The sequence below is a fragment of the Eleginops maclovinus genome, chromosome 9, assembly GCF_036324505.1.
Source record: "Eleginops maclovinus isolate JMC-PN-2008 ecotype Puerto Natales chromosome 9, JC_Emac_rtc_rv5, whole genome shotgun sequence".
Classification (NCBI taxonomy): Eukaryota; Metazoa; Chordata; class Actinopteri; order Perciformes; family Eleginopidae; genus Eleginops; species Eleginops maclovinus.
In genome coordinates, this window is record NC_086357.1 from 17,787,404 (window position 1) to 17,803,832 (window position 16,429).

At 39.6% G+C, this 16,429-nt stretch overlaps 1 protein-coding gene across 2 annotated transcripts in view; it reads right to left on the reverse strand.

The window, feature by feature from the left end:
* Window positions 1-171: 171 nt before the first annotated feature.
* The window catches only part of atp13a3 (ATPase 13A3), a 29,778-nt gene continuing 13,520 nt past the window's right edge, over window positions 172-16,429 (reverse strand). Inside the window, exons 9-34 of one of the 2 annotated variants that reach the window (XM_063890912.1) lie at window positions 15,863-15,997; window positions 15,489-15,561; window positions 14,588-14,719; window positions 14,259-14,441; window positions 13,749-13,906; window positions 13,008-13,196; window positions 12,735-12,796; window positions 12,418-12,568; window positions 12,089-12,208; window positions 11,778-11,795; window positions 11,439-11,592; window positions 11,202-11,322; window positions 10,985-11,109; window positions 10,309-10,469; window positions 9,981-10,109; window positions 9,603-9,682; window positions 9,357-9,399; window positions 9,162-9,271; window positions 8,653-8,749; window positions 8,494-8,566; window positions 8,187-8,364; window positions 7,884-8,062; window positions 7,698-7,786; window positions 7,420-7,500; window positions 6,661-6,753; window positions 172-5,097 (exon numbers count right to left, since the gene is read on the reverse strand). In XM_063890912.1, the coding sequence (XP_063746982.1) occupies window positions 4,900-5,097; window positions 6,661-6,753; window positions 7,420-7,500; window positions 7,698-7,786; window positions 7,884-8,062; window positions 8,187-8,364; window positions 8,494-8,566; window positions 8,653-8,749; window positions 9,162-9,271; window positions 9,357-9,399; window positions 9,603-9,682; window positions 9,981-10,109; window positions 10,309-10,469; window positions 10,985-11,109; window positions 11,202-11,322; window positions 11,439-11,592; window positions 11,778-11,795; window positions 12,089-12,208; window positions 12,418-12,568; window positions 12,735-12,796; window positions 13,008-13,196; window positions 13,749-13,906; window positions 14,259-14,441; window positions 14,588-14,719; window positions 15,489-15,561; window positions 15,863-15,997 (3,132 nt within the window). In that variant the 3' untranslated portion in view covers window positions 172-4,899. The remainder of the gene's footprint in view (window positions 5,098-6,660; window positions 6,754-7,419; window positions 7,501-7,697; window positions 7,787-7,883; window positions 8,063-8,186; window positions 8,365-8,493; window positions 8,567-8,652; window positions 8,750-9,161; window positions 9,272-9,356; window positions 9,400-9,602; window positions 9,683-9,980; window positions 10,110-10,308; window positions 10,470-10,984; window positions 11,110-11,201; window positions 11,323-11,438; window positions 11,593-11,777; window positions 11,796-12,088; window positions 12,209-12,417; window positions 12,569-12,734; window positions 12,797-13,007; window positions 13,197-13,748; window positions 13,907-14,258; window positions 14,442-14,587; window positions 14,720-15,488; window positions 15,562-15,862; window positions 15,998-16,429) is intronic. The other variant, XM_063890913.1, reaches the window with a different exon arrangement.

Consider the following 16,429-nt stretch of genomic DNA (forward strand, 5'->3'; position numbering starts at 1 on the left):
ATATTGAACATGAATCCCAAAAGTGTACAATTGTCTGTAAAGTAGCCTACTTGAGTAAATGTAATTAGTTGCATTCACCACTTATAAATATATACTTTGCTGTAGCTCCTGCAGTATAATGGTATCTCATTAATGTACACAAGACACAAATTACTCGTACACAGGCAGAAGTCCGTTTTGAGAACATTTATTGAAAAGAAAGAAGTCAAGATCAATCTGAAATACAATCTTCGGGGAGAAAAAAATTAAAATAAATAAAAAATAAATTATTAAGTACAAAATGGTCAAAAAAATGTACATATCTCGGCAATAATAATAATTAAAAAAAACATTTACCCCAGATGAGCCTCGTGTTGAGGTGCGGAAAATGGAAATTGAATGCACATTAGATAAACTGTACTGAAAGAGCGGACATAGAGATGGACCTCAATAAAAGTTTGCAGTATTTTTTTATTCAGTTTGGGTTTCAACTTTTATTATTTTCTTTATAATTGGAAATAGACACATTTCCCTGAGGAAACATCCACATGAGTCTTCATACAGTATACTCTGTGGCTGACTCAATCTAAATGCCATTTGATGGTTTGTTTAAAATACATGATGCGAATAGGAGTCCAAGTGTCAACATTCGGTATATGTTGTACCTTTAGAAGAGCATAGAGGTTTCAGCATAGAAGCCATTGCTGTATAAGAATAAAAGGCAAAACTGTAGCGTAGATCACAAGCAGTACTAGTATTTACACTTTGCACCTCACAAAATTGTTACATTTTCTGTATGAAGGTGCACAGGTATGACTCAGCTCAATCACTTAGGCCCTAGCAGCAATATAGTAACTTCTACAATAGACAGCTGATATAGAGCAACAATGCACATTCTGTTTGCCAATTACATTTTAATGTTACATGGATGAAAATGATCTTTAAAAAATAAGGAAAGAAATACGTTCATTGGATGATCAAACAGTAAACTAACAAGATTGTCAGGTGTTCTAATTTGCTGATGAGCACGAAATACACCACAACAGTTTAATTCCCTTCTTGTGTCAGGTCCTTAAATGTATACAAAGCAACTAGAGAAAACAGAAGGAAGGGAAAAAGTAAATGTTCTTTAAAGAATCTGCAGAGATAAATGTTTCTACAAAGGACTCTTTCTTTAAGCGTTAAACTCTAAAGTAGACGTGTGCTGCTTTCTATTTTAACCAAGACTTAAGTTCCCCTATCATACTTCACATTAAATGATTCAAATTGTGAAATAAATGCCCAGAATTCATGCCCAAAAAAAGAATAAAGCTAATACAACTCCAAAGCAAAATTTAAAACTAAAACAAATCAAAGACAGTACAAATCATAAGTAGACAGACAACTGATTTAACACAGTACCAAAATAGTAGAAAAACACACCAGCCCTTTGATAATCCAAAACCAAACATTTATATAACTAAATATGTTGTACTTGTAAGCGCACACTAGAAATGAGCATCTCATATATACAGATAGAATCCAACATCTCTATTATTATTATTATCATTATTATTATTATCACCTTTTTAAGTCAACTTTTCTGCTCAAACAAATCAGTTTTGACAGGAGTGAACACAATCTATACTTTCTTCTTTTTCTTTTTAAATAAGCAATACAAATATAATGAAAAGTCTTTGGAAAAATAATCAATAACCATCGTATCGCAATACAATACATTTTGTTTGTTTTATACAACATTCAGTTTTAGCCTCAGTAGGTATCCAAGAAAAAATTAAATAAAACCCTGAACGGAAATATAAAACAGAGAAAACCACTGATTATCCAGAGGCATAGCAACACACGTTGTTGACAACATATCAGTCTTTCTGCAAATTGGCACAAGAATGTCCATTTGAGCCTTTGATGCATTTTTACCAGTTTCACCTACAGTACTATATATACAGGTATATACTCCCCCTCACACTGACAATGTACCCACTAAATCCTATAACAAAATACTCTTTCATCATTAAACAATATATCTGTGAAAATTAAAAGCACACATTTGAGCTTGTCGTAAAAAATTATGGATCCCAACTTTCATGTGCATTTGTAGTATTACAAGCATCTCCATAGACAATGGCTTTTAGGAACTGCGCAGACTTGTTATTTGGGATATTGAGGAAATCTGTTGATCCGTCTTCGCTTCAAAGTGATACTCCACCCTAAACCTGCTTTTTGAGAATCAAACACTTTCTCTTGTGGCTTTAAAGGTTGCCCTAAAGGTTTTGTTTCTCCTCCAAGTAGCTGTGGTCAGCTATTATTCAACTAATTAAAGTATAGTCATTTCCAATGCTACCAGTTTTATTGCTGAATAAAGCAGCAAAATGCTTACAGTTCCGACGATGTAAATAGTTTTAAATTAGTGTGCGATTATTGTAATCTTCAAATAAATGTAGTCAGGTTCACATTGAAGAAGAAGCAACCCACTGATATAGCCACCTTCAGGATGCACAAGGAGTGAGTGTTTGTTACTCAACTAGATTTTTGCGAGTATCCCATTCAAGATCAAAGTTAAATCAGTGAACATAAAAAAATAGCCCTTAACTCTGCAGGTAGCCAATGTGTAATACATGAATTAATGTGTATATGGTTGAATACAGCATCCACCATTAACTTCTTTTGTTGTTGCATGGATGTTTGAATGTGCTGCAAACTGAGAAGATGAAAATGCCTTGCCCTAAATTACAACCACACTTTTAAATCAGTCTTCCATAGGAAGAAATGTAATTTTTATAGAAAATAAATGCAAGTCGCACTGCTGGCTTTCTGAGCCAATCTGGGTCATTGGTTTTGTAGATGTAGGTTGCTCAGATTTTTATGGTCTCATGCATGTGCACTATTCATGATAACCAACCAAATTCATGCTGTTCATGTGCAGATTCATTTGATACACAGATGTTAATGTTAATACTCCTTATTTGTTTACAGTAATGCTGTGTCTGCAGTAATATTTGTAGTATTGCAACCATCAAGTCTTAAACTCGATCGATAGGAAGCTGGCATTATGCGAGTTTTGTTGTGTTTTCAGTCTCAGTCTGATGACAGAACATAGTTCATAGATACAAAATTAAGTGTTGAACCGTGCTAGTGGCTCGAGAGTAAAACACAGAAGGGTTGGCTGATGCCACATTTATACCACTACTGGGGCAAATGTGTGGCCTAAGGAGAACGGCAGAAAAATATACCTTTGAGAATGGTATGCCTACACAATATGCAAGTATAACACGATAACATTTAATATGCTAGCATGCTTTGTTAGAAAAGAACAGTTGAGGTTGTGGAGAATTCAGTTATTAGATTCAGGAACAATAACCGTTGGTGCACTTACATGCATTGAAAAGCGCAAATGAAATGTATTCATTTGTTACAGTCGGGTGTTTTATGCAATTTCTACTGTTCGACATAATACATATTTTTATCAAAGCTCCTTAACGTGAACTGAGAAACTGCCAAAGCAATGAAAATCCTACAGGCTGAAATGTCTTAACAGTTTATGAAACTTCTGGGTGAATTATGAGGAAAATACAACCTTAGATTGTTTTCTGAGGTTCATACCTTTCTAGTTGCAATCATCAATCTGATGTATAATGTGCTGTAGTTTGTGAAAAAGGCTTGCCATTTTAAAATCACACTTTCCCTAATGGTTCCTTACTTTAAACCCTTAACAAGTTCTACATGTCATGAGGGTTTAAAATAAAGGTGGCCGGGTACAACAGCAACATTTTCTGGACATGCAACATTATGGATGATGACTAAATATACACAAATGTAATGTCTCTGGTCAGCCCTGAAAAAATAAAACATTTTCAGACCTCTTGTGCAGTTTCCAAATCTAAAATATAATCCCCATATAATTGTCTATACTTTTTAGACCTTTACCATTGACAGACAATCAACATATTCTTTGCGTTTGTCTTTAAATAGGAATATGCCTGAGGTGTGCAATTGATCAAAAACTTGAACGAAGCTGATTTAAATCTGCTACAACTCACAGTGAGAATTGACTTTGTGATTTCTTGTCTCAAGTTAATGATTTCATGCATCCCTGGGGGTTCATGGTAAGCATTAAAGCTTTCCTTTTGGTTATGGTTCATTGCCCTCTAATAAGTGCATACCAGGTGGTAATGCCAGCTCATTAAAATGTCTAAATACAAATGATATAGGCTAGCTGTAAAACACCACTACATAGTAGCAATTGGAGGCTGTTCTACCCGCAACAGGTTAACCTTGTGAAACAGGTAACTGTGTGGGCATCCTACAAAGTGAGGTCATGGCTGCTGTGAATTAAAACGTGCAGAGTAGACTTAAAAATAATCAATAATGTAACCGCTGTTTACGTAAGAGTAGGTCTCACTTTAGAGGGCCAAAGTACAACTTAGCACCTGTTGATAAATATAATATACTTCTACTTGTTTTTTTATGATAGTTCCCAAAGGTTTTGAAGATGCCCTTTCAGACGCTAGCTCTGGACTGGACTTGGAAGTCGATTTGAAAAGGCCAAAGCTATATTAGACCCAGCCTCGGCTGTATGCTGCTCAGACATTGCAATAAGGAAAGAGAAGCACATTAATATTACTGATGTTTAAATAACAAGCAAGAGAGACCTGAGAGAGTGCAAGTGGTTTAACCGGCGAGAGCAAGGGCGTTGAGAGAAGTGACACTTTGTTTTGTAGTCATGTGCGATCCTAAGGTTTTGCAGCAATGTCTCCTGAACTACAGCATGAGACTCAAGTCGCTGTGAACCGGAACAACAAGCAACCTTACTGTGACGGTTTCATTTTAATAAGTTAAAAGGTGCATTCACTGAACGCGCCTAATATGCATACACTTTTCCTGTAGGTCATGTACTGTATATAGTAGAAACTGTGGGGGGTGCTAGGAGTTTTTCATGATTTGATAGGTGGAGCCATTTTCCGGGAGGGACTTGGCTTCAGTGGTTGTAGTTGGCTTTGGAGGCCAGTCAGGGTCCACCCTGAGCTCCTGGGCCAGATGCATGTAGCGAGCCTTGGGTGTCATCTTGCTCGGGCAGCACAGCCGGGTCAGACACTTGTAGGCTCGCAGGTCCATAGCACCCTGAAAATACCACAACCCCAATAAACAAATAAATAAAACAAAAATACCAGGGAAAGAAGGAACGGGAGGAATGAGAGATTCCTTTTTTGCTCAGGTTTTCTAAAACTCTTTTTGTGACCAATGCACATCTGACAATATCATGCTAATGCAATCATTGCATGCGAAATATTGAACTGGAGAGAAGCCATTTGCGTTAAACGCAGGCACATTTCTTTACATTTATAACTTGCAACGAGTAATTATGCATGCAGGTCATTCCAAACAAAATTCAGCATGATAATAGTTTAAAGGAGTTGGCAGCAGACGGCTTAATGACTGAGCCTACTCCCTGAAAACAAGCTCATGGAGTCAAAGATCAAACAAACAAAAAAAGGACTTCACAACAGATCTTTACAGGTTCAAATGTTCTCCTTAAGCTTACATATTGGAAAAGACATTCAACGCTAGCCGGCTTGGATTTTAAAAATACTGTACTTGAGACCTAGCCTGGCTATACCAGCCTACATACTTCCGCCCAATATCATTTTGCTCCTGTAAGTGAGACTGGGCAAGAACTCAATAAGTACGATTACTGGAACTCAGAATTCTATCAGACCAATCAGCAAACAGGGGGAGGGGTTGAGAACGATTACGTCGAAGTTGGTGCCGAGTTTGAATTGTAGTCTAGTCTGTAGTTCAACAATGGCAACGGAGGAAGAGACGCTACTAGCTATCCGCCTTCCTTGTTTTCAAATAATCGACATATGTCGTTGACAGCCATTTTGACAGCCACGCTCGCAGGTAGCGATTTGTTTACTACTGTGAAAGCGGAAGTAGGAAGCGCCAGATCAGAGCCTGCCCTTCGGCACATAACATACGTCATTACCAAACGTTAGTGATTGGTTAAGGGAACTCCAATGATTTTAAACTCCAGACAAGTTTCCACCCATTACAGTAATCCAAATCCAATGACACTGTTCCAGACTGTATGCCGGAGAAAATCAAAGTCAAACAGGCTGGTATTACCAGGCTACTTGAGATCTACTGTAAACTAAAAGTGCAGCAAATGGGCTCAGTGGGGCCTTTACCAGATTGCCAACGGGGTTAAAGGCCTTCAGCTCGGCAGTTCTATGGTGGTTGTTAAAGTGGTAAGAGCATTACTCGTTTACTTAATAATCAGGCTGTAAACCAATGCTTTGTGTTCATAAACTTTTTATCTCAATTTTAATAAAGTAACTACCGTGGCTCTAAGTTTGAAAATAGCATTAAGTTTCACCTTATTTTCAGTAGAATACTTGAGTTTAAAAGCAGTTATGAAGTATATCTCAAACACAGAGTCGGAGCATAGAATAGTTTAAAGTGAAACTGCGACTGTTATTAAGCCATGAACAGCAGGCCCTTCGGAGGGTAACGAGAGGACAGGTCAGAATGAGACTGACGTCTCGCACATGCAGATCTTGGTTAGAAGTAACAAGAGAAAGGTATGCTCTGTTACATTAGAGAAGGAAGTTGAAACAGAGAGAGGGAACACCACACAAGAGGAAAATGAATGGGCGATAGAAGAAGGTTTCAGATTTTCCCAACCTGTGGTGTCGGGGCAACAGGAGTGACGCCAAAGCTGCCCTGTTTGTCTCGGCTGAACACAAGCTTCCATAAGACGATGTCAAGGACGAAGGTCTATGGAATAGCGCAGTGGGCAGGGGAAAGAATTAAAGAGAGGCTAATTTGATTCCTCATATCATCTGCATTGTCTTTTGCACAGTGTTCTCAAATTATTTTTGCAGACCCACAATTAATAAAAGCTCATGTGTGGTTACTTTTCTCTTCCATCAAAAGGTGTGTTAATTATTACATGTGATGTTAAAATTGAGTGAAACACATTAGTAAGATAAGCATAGATACTATTGTCACTAAAAACTGAAAAAACACTCCTTAGGAAATAGCATCATCATGTGACGTATGCATAGGCAGTCATCTTAAAGGGAACAGTAATGCTGCTCCTATGAGCAGGGGCAAGCTAGCAATAGATCTCAATTTTCATGCGTAGGCACAGCTATTTTTTTATCTTAAAGAGCATCTAACTATCCCGAGACACCTGCTTTGATGATTTTCAAAAGCACAACAAGTATTTCACCAAAAACTGATCAGATTGTTGATTATTACAGATACCTTAGTTTGTCTATTTAATACGAAGAACACTTTACAAAATGAATTCTTTTCACAACACAGGATTCATCCTGCAGTCCAGCTAAATGAGACAAATATGAGCACACTGCAAGAAAAAACAAAAGCTGAACATGAGAAAAAAACATCAACAGAAACCATGTGAAGTGTGTGTCTTACCTCCACCAACACAGACACTGCAGCATTGACTAAGATGAGGATGAAGAGCTTTACCCTCCAGTCGAACGGGACACAAACAATCTGTACACAGAGAGAGAAAACAAATACTCTACTATTTACAAGGAGCCTTGTTTTCCGGCTTTATGTTCCTGAAAAACTTCTTCATTAACTTACAGAGTAGGACTTGATATGATTTCGCAATTATAAAAGTATAGAGCTTGCCATGAAAAAACAAAATACAGCAAGCAATATATTTCTTGTGTTTGACATCTTCTTACCTCTAGAAAATCGTCAATGGCTTTTACAGGGTAGAACATGATGAACAGCAGAAAAACATACAGAGTCAAGGCAGACAGCACAAAAGGCCCTAGGGAGAGAACACGCAAGCACAAACACATTTATAACATATAACAGTAACTTTGCAACTATTTTAGGACAGATTTAATAGGAAGTAGGTTTCTTACAATTCTTGTAGCTAGGCTGCCTGAAAGGTTTGCCCTTCGAGAAAACGATGGCAACAACGAGATACTGGAAGGAGGAGACATAGAAGAGGCTGGTGTTCTCGTAGTTCTGGATGTTGTGGTCGTCAATTTCAGTTTCGTTGTGGTCAGACATGTTAATATGTGATGAGTTGTTGCAGGCACTGGGCGAGAGGGGAGAGCGATTTGAAACAATCAAACAACATGTTCAGTCTGTGGTTACAATACATTAACATTGATGTTATTTTTCTTTTGTGAGGTACATCGACAGGGACAGCGGGAACTCACTCTGTGAACGGCTTCCACACTGTGTACCACGGCTGCTGTCGGACCCAAAGGAATGTAACGGTCTGGAAGCCCAAGCAGATGAGGATCTGGGTCAGTACGGAGAACAGCAGAGGCCCTGAGATCAAACCAGACGGGGGACGACGAGACACCAGGTCTTTCCACGCTGGGTTCAGACTCACTGAAGAGAAGCAGAAAGTACATGATGAAGATGTGCAGGGTGGGTGAGGAGAAGAGGCAGAAAGTAAGATATAGGTTAAGAAAAAGAAAAGGGAACGCATAACATTATCCTTATAAATATTATACTTACTAGTAAAGACAATAAGAAGGATGATGGCTATATCGATGAAGAGGAACTGGAAGTCTCCAAGGTTACTGAGGATCTAAGAAAGAAAAAAGGACAGATGAGGGACGGGATTTCTAATGTTTCCCCTCAGCTACCATTAATTGTGAAAGCAGCATTACGTACAGAGTAGAGGAGAGTGACACTGATGTACTGGATGATGCTGTAGAGGGCCATGAACTTGAACACACAGAAGGAGGTAATGAGAGCGGCACGCCCCTCCCTGTAAATGCAAACAAACATTGTGTCATCTCTCCGTACAACATAGAAGGTTACAGTATGACATGTGGCATACAAAAACAACCTGATATGAAAAGCCTTTTCAGCACTGTGAATAGGTCCAAATAAGGTGGATTCTAAAAGCATGGGTTGGTTTTTCCTGTGTTAAAGAATAAGAATTGAACCCCTTTTGAAGATAAATACATAAAACACATAATAACCTGCTGAATCAATAGCACTTTTCAATCAGTATATTAAGCGTTAATGCATCATTACCGGCCCATCTAAAGAGCATGTAACGACAACTACATTGTCCATCTTGGTGCTTTTGAGGTGAGACTTCACTTTAGCTCTTCATATTTTCTGTGCCATTTATCTTTTTTATTGTGTGGCAAAAGAAGGAAAGAAAGACAGACCTGATGAGGCTTGGGACACAGGAGATGTTCGGGGTCTTCGAGGTGAAGGGAGAAGCTACAGAGGCTTCGAGCTCCGACAGGGAGATGCCACCATGAGCCCTCTTCAGAGCCTGAGTGAGAAATATAAATGTCAAATCAATAAATGTCAACCCCTTTTTGTTAGATTAATAGTTACTTTAAATTTCATGTACATACCCCGCAGTCGTTTGCTCCATCGCCACACATCCCAACAAAGTAGCTAGGAGCAGATAAAGAAGAACAGTGACTCTGTGTTCAATGTTAACACTTTCTGATCAACAGAAACAATAAAAATCATCCATACCGATTCTATGATGTTTAATTTAATCATTTTATTTTGTAGATGAAATACTTCTCTAAACTTTGGAGGACTTGTCTAAGTATTTCCCATTGCTACATCATGTGTTGGGCATTAACACTCACTCTACACCCTGCAGCGCCTCAATGAGTTGAGTTTTCTGGTCCGGGGCCATTCTTGCAAACACTGTCCCATGTAGCACCAGCTGCGAAGCAAAACACATGATCATATCAAAAGAAGGATTAGGGATCACAGAGGTAGGTCAAACAACAGCATAAAAAATGTAAACATGTATTTATCGTGTGAATTTGCCAATACAAGTTTCATATTCTGAAAGCAAAGACTTTATTTAAAATCAGACAAAACACCTGAACCCCGAAAAACGATCCACGTCCATCTGGAAATGAGCCGTTGCGACTTCCGACTGAATCGATAGAGCGGGTCAAATTTCTACTCCAGTTACAGGTAAGGCATAAGTGACTCTCATTTAAGAGACCTCATACCTTTTGAAGCATGTCAGGGAAATGTTCAGAGATGACGGCAAAGGATTTTCCATTCATAGCAAAGTGGTACAGCTCCTGTTTCTTGGGCTCATCTATGTGACACACATCATCCAGAGTGATGTTCACTTCCTGTTGGTAAAAAAGAAGCATCAATTAGAGCCAAACAAGTATAACACATCAATAAAAGATGGCCTCAAAACATTAGAGGTGAATCAATTTATAAGGGGGTATTAACCTCAATAAAGAAAGTTATATGTAGCGAAAGATCCTATTATCCTTTAGTTTACTCATTATTCACTATGTACAAATGTATTCTTGTTAGCCTCACCTCCAGGTGAGGTGTTTTGCTCGGCTTGTCTGCGTATCTCCAGGTTATCTTGGCGGCTTGTCCATCATGTGGAGGGAGGGCATCGGCTATGATGACTGTGTCTTGGGGAGGAATCATTCCACAGTCCCGGGCCACAGAGATGGCTGTCAGCATGTTGTCACCTGAATGTGAATACAGCACACATTTACAAACAAACAATTGTACTGAATGTGCTGGGACATTTGAATAGTAAAAGGACGAAGACTTGTTCTGAAACGATGCCTAATAGTGTTAGACATGATACACTCATGAATTACAAAATGTATTTTCAGCTTCACTGTCCTTCCTTCTATGAACAGTAAAGCAACTTTTGGAAGACGGATGATAAGGTAAAGATTATGCAAGGAAGTAAAAAAAATCTACTGGTGGACATCGGAGTTTGTGCCAGTTACAGAGCACAGCAGAGATAAATTATACATTGAGATTATAGGTACAGCAGATTAAATACTGGAACAGTTAAATATTTGGGTGCCAATACGCAGGATTACCAAACTCAATCTGCTGCCCGTACCCAAAAAATGTGTGCACACTTTTTTCCATTTGCATATTTGTATGCATTCTCTTTTGTTACTAGAATGATGCCTTTAATGGTTTTAATAAATTCTGTGCAAATGTGTGTATGTGTGCATGGCCTCACCAGTAACCATGACAGTGCGGATGCTGGCTTGGTGGAGGTCCTGCAGCACTGCTGGGGTTTCTGCCTTCAGCTTGTTCTGCATGATGATCAGACCCAGGAACTCCATGTTTGCCTCGATGTGATCCCTATTTCCAACAGAAAGTAGAACATATTTGTATTGATGAATAAGTGTAAAATGAAGGTCAAAGGTAATCTTAACAATAACGTAATAATCTACCTGCTGATGTTCTGGACTTTGTGCCAGTTGAGTTTGGATTCAAGTCGTCGATGAGCCAGAGCTATGACTCTGAAACCCTCCTTGGTGTAGCCCTCTAAAACATCTGCAAAGTTTTCTGGCACTGCAAAGACACAGTAACATTTATGAAGTGAGTTGAGTTAGAGACAGTAGTTACGTTCTCTCTAGTTGAGGTAATACATTATTTAGTGAGTTAGTTACAATAACTTTGCGCCTCACCTGTCTCTTTCTTGCAGAGACTGGCCACTACCTCGGGCGCTCCCTTCATGTAGGCATCCATACGTTTCTCCCCCAGCAGACGAGCCACCACACACATCCTCTGGAGGGCTGAGGAAAAGGGAAACTGGCGCACGATACCTATCTCATACGCTGACTGCACACCCACACAAAAACAAATACAATACTTATTAATAATGTCAAACAGAACAAGAAAATGAAAAAGAATACGTCTATCTTGGAAAATGCTAATAAATTAAAATATATATATATATGGAAAAGTCTTTTGAATACAGCGGGGAAAAAAAGGAACATGATATTTTTAGATAAGAGGTAACTCACCGAAAGCTCATACAGCTCCTACAATTGGAAAAGAGCAGAGTGGGATGAGTCCATGAGAACACAATATGTCAAAACAACAAATTAACTCATAGAAATGTTTCTGTTGTTGTTCTATGATGGCAAAATAAAAATGCTGGTTTTTAATTATACCCAAAATACTTTGAGCAAGACAAACTTTTATCACATGTACAAGGCTATCTATTAAAAAGGCAGAGATAAAAAAAAAAAAGACCACACTCAAGCTACCATTTTTTATAAAATGTTAGACATTGAGGGACTGTGTTCATCTTTCTGTGCGTTACATTTCGTACCATGTCCTGCTCTGGTGTTACGGCGGGCTCTGGGGGCAGCAGCTGTTTTGGGGGTTTAACCACAGTGGGCATGATACGGTTGTGGAGAGCAGTTTCCTCCTCAGTGGCCTCCTCCAGGATCTGTGCAGACAAAAGTTTATTTAAAAAAAAAAAGAGAGATGAGGACAAATTCTGTCTTAAAGATATATTTTTAAGTTCAGCCTGCCAAAAAATTCCCCCAAAAGTCTATTTGCCTTCATATACCTTTTGAAGGGTGCTATGACTAATCTCATTCACACTGCCTTGCCCTGACCATCATCATGCTTTTGGATAGATACAGAACCACTCACCCAGCCTGTGGCCTCAAACATTTTAAGGTCCAGCGGGTCTCCGGACAGCTGGCCCTCTATTTTGGTGAGAGAGTGGCAGGTGGCCATACATGCCACAAACTGGGACTTGACCAGATTTTCCTTGTATGCATTTTCCTCTGACAGGTGGAAACTGGAGAGGCAGAAGAAAAAAGCATGCAAGTAACCTTCAGAAAAACCAGTACAGGTGGATTCTGAATCCTCTCACCAGGATAACGGTAAGGGTTTGATTATTTGGGGTGTAGCTGAAATGCAATGAAAGAGTGGCAGTTACATGTTAGATAACCAGACCAGCTTACCTGCCGTTCTCTACCCTCTGAACTCCCCATAGGTCTAATCCATCTTCTGTCAGAGTTCCAGTCTGTAAGCAGAAAGAAGGTATAATATTGAGTTAGATTGAATCAAATCAAATTTAAGAAAACAAATGAAAAGAACTACAGTAGAGGTACAAAAATCTTTCTATTTCTTCAGATGTTTCTTTTCAGGATGGTACTTTTCTAGTTGATGTGTAAAGTTAGAGCTGAGTGCTTGAAGAGCAAAAACACCAATCATTCAAACTTAGAAGTACTCACCTTGTCAAAGCAGACCAGATTGATTTGACCGCAGATGTTGATCCTTTGTGGGCTGATGCAAAAAATGCCCAGGTTTTTGAGGCGTCGCTGGGCATACACAATGCCAGCTGTCATGGCGGCTGGCAGCGCCGGGGGCACAGTAATGGTGATGATGTCTAGAGACTCAATAATAATGGTTTTAGCTGGCACCTGGGGGAGGGCACAGAGGACAGAGTCAGCACACTTTGAAATGTTTGATTATCACCTTGATCAGAAAACTACTACAGATATAAATCAACAGTCACTGCAAGATCTCAAAATGAGTGATCCTCTTAGGCTGATACTTATTCTGCAAAAACTCTGCCGTCATGCAACAAACGATAGAGGGACAGGAAAACTAATGTCTCAAAACATTCATGTTTCACACAACACAGCGATTCAGAAATATATTCAAATGCTGTTTGTTGTTGAGCACAATGTGGCTCAAAGGCAATGAAGGGCTTCAACACAAGACATGCATTTTTAGACTTATCAGATGACAAGAAGTTTTAGTTAATGCCCCTAGCGGGCAAAATAATATCTTTATTTCAGTTGTAACTTCAGCCACAGTGGGGGGGATTTACCAGGCAGCTCACAACAGTGATCGTGGGCTTTCTTTATTTAACAGAGCCAGTGAATTTTCTATAGGAAATGATAAGATTTCCTGGCAGTTGCCCTTTCATTTTCACCCACTCTTTTAGTTCTCTAACACACAATGCTTACCTCGTTCATGATGCTGAGGACGATGGAGTAGACAAAGCCAATTCCAGCTATAGCCACCAGACACAAGAGGAAGAGGTAGGCATCTCGGTAAAGCTTGAAGTCGGTAGGTTTTGGGTAAAGGATGGAGCGCACCAGCTGGCCTTTGGCTGTGCTGAAGCCTGGGTAAAGACGTTTCCAAATATTCAAATCTCGCACTCCTTTCAGACAGGGCTCATGTCTCTTAACTGTGACGAACAAGGATTAAACTGCAAAGCACCTAATAAGTTGGCACCCTCGATAGAAGGGATATTTCTGACAATAAATGAAACTGAGCATGTAGAGATGCAACTTTCATAAAGCAGGTAGTGTCTCTTAATGAAACATTTAAAATCACTTGAATATCTCACTGTTTCAGTACCAACATTTCTACAACAAACATATGGGATAATTTAGACCAATTAACAGTCTCTACATTATACTTCTAAATACACATCCACAGACACCCACACACACATACACGCACACACCTACCTGTGCGGACCACCACAGCCTTGACCAGGTCACCTGTGTAGAAGCGGGTCTGGATGACGTGGGTGCCACAGAAGAGTGTGTGTCTCTTATGCCCCTCTGTGTTGTAAGCACTGTCATTATCCTCCCCCCTCTCCCCAGGCAATGGGTCTGGTAGGTTTGTCTTTGTCACAGGAACGCTCTCACCTAATTAGAGGTTAGATGTGAGATATTAGCACTGGCAGCTGGAACATTAACAGGAAGAGCTTTTATAGAGTCTCCTGTGGTCGGTTGTTAAGCCAACAGCCTCGCTCTCTCCTGAGTTACTTCAATTTTCAGATGTCGCCTCTAACCTGTGAGCATGCTTTCATTGACGATGCAGGTGCCGCTGACCAGCACGGCGTCACATGGCATAATGGTCCCATTGCTGGGGATGACCATCACATCACCGGGCACCAGATCAGTAGACAAAATCTCTTCGATTTCTGTCAGGGAGGGGGGTGCAATGGAGGAGAGGAGAAAGTAAATGTGTGCATTGAATTCAGACAAGTGGAGTGTGGAGTAAAACAAATAGAAGACAGTAAAATGATGAGTGTGGAGGAAGGTGAAAAGTGTAATTCAACAACAGCAGATGGAGGATGTGGGGGGTGGGGAGTGGGATTTTGTGTCAGAGCCCCGGAGCCTTGTTCATCTCTCATTACTCGTGCCTAGAAAGGCAGCAGGAAAAAGCTGAGGCATCACAAGAAGGGGCCAGTGCAGTAAATGGATGCATGGATAAAAGTATAAGAATGTACAAACTCCCGGGGCAATGTTTCCAACTGATTCTGCGCATGATTCTAATTTTGTCCCTGGGCCAACCCATTTGAATTGGCTACAGCTAATAAAGACACCTGATGAGAATGTGAAGGCTCATGCATCCATTCTGCAGATAGTATAACCCACACAGACTTATAATATTCTGTGCACAACGATTAAAGAGTGCTTATACATGAATGCATATGCTTTGCCCGCTATCCAACATAAAACGTCTCTTTTTAATTCTACATTGCCCCATCCTAGCATCCACCTTGAACACAGCCAATGCAGGGTGACCGTGTAATTGAGTCTGGGCTAGCAGCTAAGCAGAACAAAAGTCTACTGTGAGATTTGGTTTGGAGAGATATAGAACATAACATGCTGTGTACTACTATTAAAATGTACTACTATGCAACAAACAACAGAAGTAGAAAAAGAGGAAATCAGAAATGTACAAACCATTGTTGGCTCGGCATACAGACACACGGACAATACTGTGGGTTGCAACCATATCGTGGAGCATGATGTATTGCTGGAATAAAAGAACAAAGAGAGTTTAGATATCTTCTTGATTCCCATATTTACCCAAGTTAAATTATGTAGCCAGATTGCCATGAAATGTGGTATTCTTATCCAGTGTATCAAATTTCATGACAATCTGCTCAGTAGTTGTTAAGGTATCTTGCCAAAGTGTTAGTAGATATGGATGGACTGACAAACTAATAGACAAACAAACAGAGAAGGACCAGTTGCAAAAAACAAGCATAAGCATAAAGCACATAAATGTCATTACTGTAAGGTCACATAAAAGTCCCAACATTTGTGGAGCTCACCTTTTTAATGGTGTACAGAGAGGTAGCTATGGATATGATCGACATGAAAAGGATGGCCACAGCATAATAGTAATACTCATCGGCACTCCATAGGATCACACTGAAGAGCTGGAAGATGTAGAAAGGGTTTAAGACCTGCAGGAGGGAGACAGAGATTAGCGAAGTTGTTCAAAGACAGAGATAATTAAGATCTTCTTTGACAACAAGAGGATTAAAATACTTAGTCAAGTTCACAACATGTCTATATTTATTTTTGTAGCTTTCGATATGTTACATGCTGTACACATGTTTGGTATGTAAGGGAATGAGATGTCCCATCTTTGTTCATTGTGTTGTCCTGCATGGGGCGCTAGTGTAGTATTTATCAACGTACCTTGTACTTACTGAAACTACACTCGTCTTACAGAAATACAGTCAGTAGGTATCCAAAACAAGAAGAATGCACATAACTTGAAAGGTGCATCTACTAGCTGGGGAAATATTGGTTAGTGTGGTTTTTAATTGTTAAAAGGGACTGAAATGCAGAGATAACATCACAACATTGTAACTTTGATATCTGGGCACACA